This window comes from Lepidochelys kempii, chromosome 13, assembly GCF_965140285.1.
Source record: "Lepidochelys kempii isolate rLepKem1 chromosome 13, rLepKem1.hap1, whole genome shotgun sequence".
Classification (NCBI taxonomy): domain Eukaryota; kingdom Metazoa; phylum Chordata; order Testudines; family Cheloniidae; genus Lepidochelys; species Lepidochelys kempii.
The window spans coordinates 34,140,324-34,152,478 of NC_136392.1; the positions used below are offsets into that span (position 1 = coordinate 34,140,324).

At 48.6% G+C, this 12,155-nt stretch overlaps 1 protein-coding gene across 1 annotated transcript; it reads right to left on the reverse strand.

Moving 5' to 3' along the window:
- Window positions 1-1,664: 1,664 nt before the first annotated feature.
- LOC140897220 (ribonuclease) lies at window positions 1,665-3,348 on the reverse strand. Its single transcript, XM_073309616.1, has 2 exons — window positions 3,310-3,348; window positions 1,665-2,126 (listed from the first exon to the last, which is right to left on the reverse strand). Exons 1-2 carry the CDS (start codon window positions 3,346-3,348, stop codon window positions 1,665-1,667), a joined length of 501 nt encoding a protein of 166 aa, XP_073165717.1.
- Between the last annotated feature and the right edge of the window lie 8,807 nt (window positions 3,349-12,155).

The following is a 12,155-nucleotide window of genomic DNA, read 5'->3' on the forward strand; positions in this document are numbered from 1 at the left end:
CCCCACACACTATTGTAATAATCTTTGTAGATAGGATGCCTGGTGAGGGATCATTTGAAAACTCATAATTTGCTGATCATTGTTGTCCGGATAAAATGTGTGTGGCAACGTTGTGTGTGAAGTTATAAGATTCCACTGTATGGTGTTGTTACCACATGTTCCAAACTGAGGTCGGCAAACAGGCCTGTCTCAAACAAAGGAACATGTGCTTTGCTGAATTTACACTTAAGCAGTATACAGAGTCATCAAGCAGGAAGGGATAGGAGAGGCCAGCTCTGCCTCTGCACTGCAAACCCCTCTGGGATGGAGCACCATAGGTGGCCGTGGGGCCTGGGAATCCTTCCAGCCCCATGGAGACTTTGGCTGCAAGCGGACAAGCCATTCACTGGTAAACCTCAGATGAGTCCTCTTTGCTCCTGGATCCCCCTCCCTGACACTCACCCGGAGCTAGGCAGACCCTGCCGAGCTGGGCCCACACTGTATCTGGTGCTCCAGAAATAAACATTTCCTGTGCCCCATTCCCCTGCAGTCACTGACCAGCCCATCTGGGGCCATGCTGGGGCCCGCAACCTGTGAGGACTGGTGCCCCCTTCTGGGTAACGGCCCTGTATTGCATTCCCCGCCCCACTGAGTAAGTGAGTTGCCCCAACCTGCATCTGGATTGGAGCGGGTGCCCCATAAAAAGGCAAGGCCTCAGACTGCATTCCCCAATCCCTGGAGCCAGCTGGGCCCCTTGACCTGGTTTTGATCATGGTCACTGCTTAGCAAAGGGGCACGCGCCCAAATCCCTTCCCTGGTCCCTTTGAACAACTTAGGGCATGGCTACACTGGAAACTTCAAAGCGCTGTCGCGGGAACGCTCCTCCGGCAGCGCTTGGAAGTGTGAGTGTGGTCACGCAGGAGCGCTGGGAGAGAGAGCTCCTGGTGATCCACCTCCATGAGGGGATCAGCTCCTAGAGCTGGGAGCCCTGCTCCCTGCGCTCAGAGCTTGTTTACACTAGCGCTTTAAAGCGCTCTGACTTGCTGCACTCAGGGGGGTGATTTTTCACACCCCTGAGCCAGCAAGTTAGAGCCCTATAAAATGTAAGTGTAGCCAAACGCTTAGTCATATTCCCAAAATAGCCCGAGGGTTTGAGATCCGCAGATGCACAGTGACTCTGCTCCCAGCCCCCCAAACACACCGACTCATTCTGCATTGGCAGGAAAGTGTTTTATTGCAAGAAGCAGGAAGGAAACAAAACTCCGGGAGAGCTTTCAGGGCCCTGCCTGGGACAATCTTCTCCCCACAACCTGCCCCCGATACCTAATGCATGCCGGGTGGGAGGGGGTGGCCGTACTGTATAATGGGCACCCAGCGAGGCGGGCTCTGGGCTCAGGCTGAGGATCTCAGTGCCAGCTGGGGAGGCTGGGTGCCCAGATTTTCACTCGTGTGGATGGGAACTGGGCACCTGGCTTGGGAAATCCGCCCCACAGGCTCCAAGCTGCCGGCCTGTGGGATAAGGGAAGACACTGAATGTCCCTGTGGAGACTCATGGCAGGGATTGCCCAGGATGGGCAGGGACGAGGCAGGAGAGCCCCGAGTGACAGAGAACTGCCCAGGAGTCAAAGTGGGGGAGCCGGGGCCCCCCTGCTCCGCCTGTGGCCAGCGCCTGGGCAGGACTCTGACTATAGGACTCTGTCTAAGTGCGCAGGCCGCCCCTGGGCACAGGTCACATGGATCCTGCGGGTCCGGATTCTAGCCTTGGAGATACAGTGCCCTAGTGGGGAAATGGATGTTAGCTGGCATGTGGTGATGTGGAAGCGTGCAATACTGTTATAGACGTTGTTGCGGACCCGTTTCCCTCCACTGCTGCAAACACCCTGGACTTGGTTGGTGGCGGCTTGGATGAAGGTGTCGCCGGTTATACCGAAAGGGCGGGTCAGGCCCTGGCGCTGCATCATGAGTTCGCAGGAGATCTGGTCACTGGAGGCACTGCTCTTGGGGAATTCAATGTGTTGGTTCAAGAACTGCGAGTAGCTGGTGCCTTCTCTAAGCTGGGCCAGGCTGGTGGCCAGGAGGACGAGGGGCAGCAGGAGCGCGGGGTGGGGTCCCCTCGAAGCCCTGGCTATATCTGTCACTGGATCTACCTGCAGTGGGGAGAGGGGGGAGATGGATGGAGACAGGGTTGTTGCCGGCACCCAGTGCCGAGAGGCAAAACAACAGCAGGGTTTGGTTCGCTACCCGGTGTGCTTTACCCAATAATTACAATGGGGTGGAGAAGCAGAAAAGTTTATTTGAAGCTTTAAAAAGGTACAGGGAGAATAGAATCTCAAATCCTGCACACAGAGCAGGAAGTTTCACAGGCTTTTAGATATATATATATTTTTAGCATATTTATTTAATAGCAGGCTGCCCTAAGTATCTATATAGCCAGCCAATTTAGTCACCCACCAGCTAGTTTTTTTGTTTTTTGTATTCTTTGTTAAACTATTCATAAAGCTGCTTTATTTCGCATTTTTTTTTTATATTTGCCCTGTTTGGTCTTGTTTAGTTTCAGGCAGTCTGACTCTGCAACATATTGTTGCAGATCCTTGGCATAACTGCTGTGAATGCCTCCAGGCGGGGGGGCCAAGGACATTTGGGCCTAGTACGCAGAACTGCTGCGAGTGTCTCCAGGCGGGGGGCGGAGGGGGGGAGGGGGCAAGGACACTTGGGCCTAGTGCGAGGGGGCTTCATCAACACTCGTGGTCTTCCATCCCCTCGAGTTACCTAGTGGCCATGGCCCAGTGTCCCCAACAACTCCCTCCTTTGAGAACACTTAACAGCTTTGGCTCTGAGTTTTTTTACTTGGGCTACTTATTTTTTTATAATAGGATTTTGCATAAGCACTTTGTCATAGCCCTGAAGAGAATGACTTATTAACTTTTGCAAAAGGGCCCTGACACATGATACTGCACAGCATAATACCATTAATACAAGCAATACAGGAAAGAGAAATTTTAATAACAGGCTAAATAAACCACCAAGCCAAGATGACAAACCCCAGCCTGAAAACAAGGTTTGCAACCAATCGCTCTCTGGGGCAGTATAGGCAACCTGTGCTCGGGCATGGGCCTCAGCCTGTACCACCTTTTTATAGATTTTATAACTGCTATTATATATATATATATATATATATATAAATATATAACATTGGGGCCCAACGAGGGCACAAACCCCTCCTTGGGATGCCAAGAGATAGTCCAAAGCCAGCCTGTTTTGGAGGGAAAACGTCCTGAGCTGCTGTACCTTTTTATTTAATATTTTCACTGCTGACTTTAAATTACTAACCGAGTCCTCTAACTCAAAGTCAACTTTCTTAAGTACCATTTGCAGCCTTACAGTATAGCGGCTTATGCATGCCATGGCTGGCCCGGAAAACAGTGGCGCTATTTCCAGTACAGAGCACCCTACAAGCTTCTCGGTTGTGAGGGAATTTTTTATATTGCCCTTTAATGCCACAGTCAGTTGCCGCAGGGTCTTTTTTTGTGACTTAACGGAGGTGTCTCCGGCAGTGTGGCAGTTATTGACAGATGAGGAACTCCATGAGCTATATAACAGCTACCTGTCCAGTTGGCTGGCAGCACCTTGTAAGCCTTTCGGCCACACACAAAATGGTGACCCTGTAGGGCCCAGTAAGGACTGTTTTTTAAGGGGATTCCTGGGATATTTAAGGCTGCTTTGGCTGTTTATCCAAACAGTTCATATGCCCCTAGGGGGGCATCCCATCCTTCTGATTGGGTACAAGTGGAGGCGTTTCTAATTGTGCCGTTCAAATTACACTTGCCATAGGGACCACTACAAACCCACCATTGGCTTGCTACACTGGAGATATTAACTGGACGGCAAGTTATATTTCCAAACCTTTTTTTTTTTTTGTGGTAAGATTATTTGTAAGAGTTTTTCTAAAAGTGGAGGAACAATTACACCCACACTGCTGTCCTCCCCTGTTGGTCTTTATTTAATACCCATCAGCCCACTGTGTAATAACACAGGAGCTTTTTTCCACAGGACGCCCATAGTAATCAGATTGGTTTCGGGTAAAACATAACACTCCCTCAGTGAGTACTGCAACTGAATACTCCTGGTTCTGATAGGTGGCTTGCTGTAAAGAGGTCTTATTTCAGAACGGCGAGTCCGTTCTTTCCTGCTCTTTGCTGGCGGCTAATTCTGCTGGGGTCAAGGGCAGCATGTCAAGGGGCATTCCCGTTTTGGGGGGCAGTGGAGCCGGAGCACATACCCAGCAATCAGTCTGGTTTGTTAAAGTAGCAACATGGTGCGCAAGCGAAACAAAGGAGTTATGCTCCCGATATGCACAGTTTGGAAATAACAATACAGAGAATAACAATATTACCCAATTAATTATTACCAGAGTCTTTCCAACCCGGGGTCTCCAGTACCTGGGTGGGCCCATTTTAGCATTAAGGTGCCCGCTATTTGTGTCTTTTAAACAGTAGCTTTAGCCCGAGATCGTCACTAGATGAGGAGTCAGCAGGTTGGACGGTCCACTGTTCTGCTGACGAGGGGGCGGGTACTGCCTTCAGATGAGAGTGATGGATCCAGTTCTTGTGTCCCTCGATCTTTGCCGCTGTATGGGAGATCAGCAGGACGGTATAGGGTCCTTTCCACTTTTCCTGGAGAGGCTCGTCTTTCCAGGTGCGAACAAGCACAGAGTCACCAGGCTGTAAGAAGTGGATGGGAGAGTCCAAGGGGAGAGGCTGGGAATCCTTGGTATACCTGTGAAGAGACAAGAGAACAGCAGACAGGGAACACATATACTGTGACAAAAAAACATTACCTAGCTCCCATTCCCCTGACAGAACCGGGGTGCCATTCATAGGCCATGCCCTTCCAAACATAATTTTAAAGGGACTAAGCCCTAATCTACCCTTAGGGAGAATGCGGATACGAAGTAGGACGAGGGGCAAAGCATTAGGCCATCGCAGTGAGGCTTCTTGGCACACTTTTGAGAGATGCCGTTTAAGGGTCTGATTGGTACGCTCCATTACACCACTGGCTTGCGATCTCCAGGGCGTTTGGAGTTTCCAGGGGATCTGTAAAGCATGTGAGATGCTTTGAATGATTTTTGACGTGAAATGTGTCCCGTTGTCAGATTCCATCCACAGGGGGAATCCAAAGCGAGGAATGATCTCCTTAACAAACTTGAAGGCCACTGTTCTGGCAGTGCAATTACGGCACATTTATTCTTTTAAATGGACACAAATCAGACATCAAGAATTATAACATTCATAAACCAGTCGGAGAACACTTCAATCTCTCTGGTCACGCAATCACAGACATGAAGGTCGCTATCTTACAACAAAAAAACTTCAAGTCCAGACTCCAGCGAGAAACTGCTGAATTGGAATTCATTTGCAAATTGGATACTATTAATTTAGGCTTAAATAGAGACTGGGAGTGGCTAAGTCATTATGCAAGGTAGCCTATTTCCCCTTGTTTTTTTCTACCCCCCTCCTCGACGTTCTGGTTAAACTTGGATTTATGCTGGAAATGGCCCACCTTGATTATCATGCACATTGTAAGGAGAGTGGTCAGTTTGGATGAGCTATTACCAGCAGGAGAGTGAGTTTGTGTGTGTGGCTTTTGGAGGGGGGGTGGGGGGGTGAGAAAACCTGGATTTTTGCTGGAAATGGCCCACCTTGATTATCATACACATTTTAAAAAGAGTGGTCACTTTGGATGGGCTATTACCAGCAGGAGAGTGAGTTTGTCTGTGTGTGGGGGGGGGGCGGAGGGTGATAAAACCTGGATTTGTGCTAGAAATGGCCCAACTTGATGATCACTTTAGATAAGCTATTACCAGCAGAAGAGTGGGGTGGGAGGAGGTATTGTTTCATGGTCTCTGTGTATATAATGTCTTCTGCAGTTTCCACAGTATGCATCAGATGAAGTGAGCTGTAGCTCACGAAAGCTCATGCTCAAATAAATTGGTTAGTCTCTAAGGTGCCACAAGTCCTCCTTTTCTTTTGGCGAATACAGACTAACACCGCTGTTACTCTGAAACCTTTCTCTCTCTAGACTCTCTTCTTTTGTGCTATGTTTTGAAAAGGTAGATTAGCATTAAGAAAAGGAGTACTTGTGGCACCTTAGAGACTAACCAATTTATTAGAGCATAAGCTTTCGTGAGCTACAGCTCACTTCCTCAGATGCATATCGTGGAAACTGCCTAACAGACTAACACGGCTGTTACTCTGAAACCTAGATTAGCATTGTTTGTTGTGAGCAATAATTAATTGAAGTCTTTAGTTGCAAGTTGTAAAGAGACTGGGAATGGCAGGTGTTAAAGCCACTTGGGTCAAAAGGCAAACAAACCAATTGGATCTTATCAAAGGCCTTGACAGCAGTCTGGTAGAGGGATGAGATTATCTCAAGAACAAAGGAAGGAGGATGTTTGTAGTTTAAAGAGTCCTGGTTGAAAGGAATGTCTAAGTACTCTGTATTCAGGACCAAAGAGGTGGGGGTAGGGATAGCTCAGTGGTTTTAGTATTGGTCTGCTATACCCAAGGTTGTGAGTACAACCCTTGAGGGGGCCATTTTGGGATCTGGGGCAAAAATTGGGGATTGGCCCTGCTTTGAGCAGGGGGTTGGACTAGATGACTTCCTGAGGTCCCTTCCAACCTTGATATTTTATGACAACTTCTATTCTAGGAGGCTGACACTGACATCCTTATCAAAAGCCATAATAGCGGGAATTTCTCCCTTCTCTCTTTATAGCAATAAACCTCCATTTAAACCCCTACCAATGTCTTATTGAAAGTAAAACCTTCTTAAATAAGCACTCTCAAAGGCTGTATCCCTGCAATTTGAAGAAAGACACTGATGCTTGTGTCATAAATATAAAGGGGAGGGTAAACCCCTTTGAAATCCCTCCTGGCCAGGGGAAAGCTCCTCTCACCTGTAAAGGGTTAAGAAGCTAAAGGTAACCTCGCTGGCACCTGACCAAAATGACCAATGAGGAGACAAGATACTTTCAAAAGCTGGGAGGAGGGAGAGAAACAAAGGGTCTGTGTCTGTCTGTATGCTGGTTTCTGCCAGGGATAGACCAGGAATGGAGCCTTAGAACTTTTAGTAAGTAATCTAGCTAGGTATGTGTTAGATTATGATTTCTTTAAATGGCTGAGAAAAGAATTGTGCTGAATAGAATAACTATTTCTGTCTGTGTATCTTTTTTGTAACTTAAGGTTTTGCCTAGAGGGGTTCTCTATGTTTTTGAATCTAATTACCCTGTAAGATATCTACCATCCTGATTTTACAGGGGGGATTTCTTTATTTCTATTTACTTCTATTTTTTATTAAAAGTCTTCTTGTAAAACACTGAATGCTTTTTCATTGTTCTCAGATCCAAGGGTTTGGGTCTGTGGTCACCTATGCAAATTGGTGAGGCTTTTTATCCAACATTTCCCAGGAAAGGGGGGGTGCAAGTGTTGGGAGGATTGTTCATTGTTCTTAAGATCCAAGGGTCTGGGTCTGTAGTCACCTAGGCAAATTGGTGAGGCTTTTTACCAAACCTTGTCCAGGAAGTGGGGTGCAAGGTTTTGGGAAGTATTTTGGGGGGAAGGACGCGTCCAAACAGCTCTTCCCCAGTAACCAATATTAGTTTGGTGGTGGTAGCGGCCAGTCCAAGGATAACGGGTGTAATATTTTGTACCTTGGGGAAGTTTTGACCTAAGCTTGTAAAGATAAGCTTAGGAGGTTTTTCATGCAGGTCCCCACATCTGTACCCTAGAGTTCAGAGTGGGGGAGGAACCTTGACAGCTTGGAAAATGTTTTGCAGAGGGTATGGGTGATTTCTGTCTGACTTATGCCCAAATAAATCTGTTAGTCTTTAAGGTGCCACTGGACTCCTCGTTGTTTCTGTCTAACTTGCTTCTGTTCAATGGTGCAAGCTTTGGTTGCTCCTTATATGCCTGAAGACGGCTCTAGCTTCTTTGGAGATGCGTGTTTGCAAATACTTTACCTAAGTGCAAAGCTTCTGATATCCTGGCTATGGCAATGGTGGGATGCTCTATGTGCCATGGAGTCCAATGACCTTACTGGCCTGTTTTCTAATCAATAAGTCACTGGAGTGTGGGCTATTTATCGTCCTTGGGGAATCTACCCTTAAAACAATGCAGTGGCGCATTCAAACCCTGGGAAAGATGAGAGCCTCCGCTCCAAAGACCGTGATGGAGAAGCGACAGTAACGGCTATTCCAATGTCACAGCTGTCTTTAAGAAGGAGGATCCTGGGAACTACAGGCCAGTCAGCCTCACCTCAGTCCCTGGAAAAATCATGGAGCAGGTCCTCAAAGAATCAATCCTGAAGCACTTGCATGAGAGGAAAGTGATCAGGAACAGCCAGCATGGATTCACCAAGGGAAGGTCAGGCCTGACTAATCTAATCGCCTTTTATGATGAGATTACTGGTTCTGTGGATGAAGGGAAAGCAGTGGATGTATTGTTTCTTGACTTTAGCAAAGCTTTTGACATGGTCTCCCTCAGTATTCTTGTCAGCAAGTTAAGGAAGTATGGGCTGGATGAATGCACTATAAGGTGGGTAGAAAGCTGGCTAGATTGTCGGGCTCAACGGGTAGTGATCAATGGCTCCATGTCTAGTTGGCAGCCAGTATCATGTGGAGTGCCCCAAGGGTCGGTCCTGGGTCCGGTTTTGTTCAATATCTTCATAAATGATCTGGAGGATGGTGTGGATTGCACTCTCAGCAAATTTGCGGATGATACTAAACTGGGAGGAGTGGTAGATACGCTGGAGGGGAGGGATAGGATACAGAAGGACCTAGACAAATTGGAGGATTGGGCCAAAAGAAATCTGATGAGGTTCAATAAGGATAAGTGCAGGGTCCTGCACTTAGGACGGAAGACCCCAATGCACAGCTACAGACTAGGGACCGAATGGCTAGGCAGCAGTTCTGCAGAAAAGGACCTAGGGGTGACAGTGGACGAGAAGCTGGATATGAGTCAGCAGTGTGCCCTTGTTGCCAAGAAGGCCAATGGCATTTTGGGATGTATAAGTAGGGGCATAGCGAGGAGATCGAGGGACGTGATCGTTCCCCTCTATTCGACATTGGTGAGGCCTCATCTGGAGTACTGTGTCCAGTTTTGGGCCCCACACTTCAAGAAGGATGTGAATAAATTGGAGAGAGTCCAGCGAAGGGCAACAAAAATGATTAGGGGACTGGAACACATGAGTTATGAGGAGAGGCTGAGGGAGCTGGGATTGTTTAGCCTGCAGAAGAGAAGAATGAGGGGGGATTTGATAGCTGCTTTCAACTACCTGAAAGGGGGTTCCAAGGAGGATGGCTCTAGACTGTTCTCAATGGTAGCAGATGACAGAACGAGGAGTAATGGTCTCAAGTTGCAGTGGGGGAGATTTAGATTGGATATTAGGAAAAACTTTTTCACTAAGAGGGTGGTGAAACACTGGAATGCGTTACCTAGGGAGGTGGTAGAATCTCCTTCCTTAGAGGTTTTTAAGGTCAGGCTTGACAAAGCCCCGGCTGGGATGATTTAACTGGGAATTGGTCCTGCTTCGAGCAGGGGGTTGGACTAGATGACCTTCTGGGGTCCCTTCCAACCCTGATATTCTATGATTCTATGATTCTATGAATGAATAATGTTTTTAAAGAACTGTGATGTGGAACGTTTGGACCTATTTGAGGCACATTTTAAGTTTCTGTCAAGTCCCGATGAAGCGAACGGGATAGATTCGAAAATGGGCTGGATGTTAATGGAGCTATAATTATATTTAAAAACTCCTTTCTGTTACATGGTAAACTATTCTAAGATGTCCTCCATTATTTAGATAGACTTCAAATGTGCACTATAAAAAGGAGGGACAAACATCCTAATGGGTGTTCCCCATCGCATTCACCATCCCTGACCATCGCATTCACGGCACCAGAAGAGACAATGGCAGCATTCGTTCAGCTGGAGAAGGGGCCATTCCCTGAGTCGTTTGGTCATTAAAACAGGTGGAAGCACATGGTGAGAAACTTTGCTTAAACTGGATCTAGTTTGTTAAGTTAGGCTCCAGGTGTGTTTTAACTTTTATTTTCCTGAAAACATTTCTGTCTTGTATGCCTCATTGCTTGGACTGACTTCAAATCTCTCTCTTTGACTTAATAAACTTGTTTCATCGTTTGATCTGCTCCAGAGTGTTTACATCAAAGTGTCTGGGAAACTCCAATTTGGAGTGGCAGGTTACGTGCCTATTGTTTCTATGAAAGCAATAACAGACTTTACATAAACTTGTATAGTGCAGGAGAGGGCTGGGGGCCGGTCTGGGGCTGGGGGTGTTCTGGGGTCACCCTGCAGCACAACCGAGGCTAGTAGGAGCCAAGGCGTGGCTGTCTGGCTGCAAGATGCACACAGACACAGCTGGGAGTGACTTGCATGCCGGAGGCTGTTTGTGAGCCGTCCAGGCTGGAGGCTGCAGCAGCAAAGCAGTGTAAAGGGCCAGAAGGCAGAAATGATCCAGCTACTCATCGGTCTGGACTGTACGCTGGGTATGTCACAGGGACCAGCACTGAAAATGCAGCACAGAACAGAGACGGGACAGACCCGACGTCCCACAGGAGAACCAAGAATGGAACCAAGAAGTCGTAATTCCTTAGCTAGTGCCCGATAAATGAGCCTTCAGCACTGGCCTGGCTAGAATTAAACATATGGCTTTGCAGGGGACGTTTTTCTCTTTCCAGTCATGTGAAAAATGCCGTTTGGTGACAACAGCATCTCTTAAGGCCTGAGCCACCCACATACTGCTGAGGAAATGAACCAGGGGGAAAATATTCTTGAAAACACTCATCTAGAGCCCAGTGAAAATTGAATTCACAGCTCCTGGCTTACAATAGCAGGGCTCTGTGCAATGGATCCACAAGGGGACAAAGGTCACCCCTGAGAATATTTTCACCTCCGGTGGGCTGCAGGGAGCACACTGGGCAGTGCCACTGACTGTACACTGCCTGGCCCTGACTGATCCACAGCCCCACCTCTGCCTCAGTTTCCCACACCTGTGGAATCGGGGTGAAGATCCTGGCTTGGTCTGTGTAAAGGGCTTAGAGGGGCCTGGGATGGAGGCCGAGTGCTACAAAGGGGCACTGCGGTGCTGATGGTGGCTGTATGTGCTCTGCTGTTTGTGGGAGCTGCAGAGCAGTGGGTGAAGGGGCCACTGGTAGGAGAGGCCAGCTCTGTTTCCATGCTGCAAACCCCTCTGGGACAGAGCCTCATAGGTGGCCATGAGGCATGGGGGCCCTTCCAGCTCCACGGAAACTGTGGCTGCAAGCAAATGAGCTATTCACTGGCAAACCACAGATGAAAACTCTTTGCTCCCTGACACACACCCAGACCCAGCCAGACCCTGCCAAGCTGGGCCAGCTTTGCCTCTAGTGCTCTGGAAATAAACGTTTCCTGTGCCCCATTCCCCAGCGGCCACTACCAGCCCTACCTGGGGCCACGCTGGGGCCTGCAGCCCATAAGACCTGCTGCTTCCTTCTGGGGAACGGCCCTGTACTGCATTCCCCACCCTGTTCAGCCAGTGAATTGCCCCACCTGTATCTGGACTGGAGCTGGCATCCCATAAAAAGGCAAGGTCTCAGACTCCAATCCCCAATCCCCTGGGGAAGCCAGGCCCCTTGACCTGGGGTTTGATCATGGTCATGGCATAGCAATGGGACATTTCTCTAAGCCCCTTCCTGATCCCTTTAAAAACTTAGCCACGTTCCCAAAATAGCCCAAGGGTTTGAGATCTCCAGATGCACAGTGACTCTGCCCCCAGCCCCCCAAACACACCGGCTCGTTCTGCATTGACAGGAAAGTTTTTTATTGCACGAAACAGCAAGGAAACAAAACTCAGTGAGCGCTTCTAGGGCCCCACCTGGGACAATCTCCTCCCCATACCCTGCCCCCAATACCCCATGGATGCAGGGTGGGAGGGGGCAGCTGTACTGTATAATGGGCATCCAGCGAGATGGGCACTGGGCTCACCCTGAGGGTCTCAGTGCCAGATTGGGGGGGGGGGGGCTGGGTGCCCGGATTTTCACTCATGTGGATGGGAACTGGGCACCTAGTGTGGGAAATTCCCCCGCAGGCCTCAAGCTGCCGGCCTGTGGGATGAGGGGAGGC

What these genes read in the sequence shown, in the direction of transcription:
- LOC140897220 (XM_073309616.1), bottom strand. Translation starts at nt 3,348, where the DNA reads ATGGTACTTAAGAAAGTTGACTTTGAGTTAGAGGACTCG. An exon ending in ACTTTGAGTTAGAGGACTCG is followed by an intron (nt 2,127 to 3,309) that starts GTTAGTAATTTA and finishes TCCCCACTGCAG; the next exon opens with GTAGATCCAGTGACAGATAT.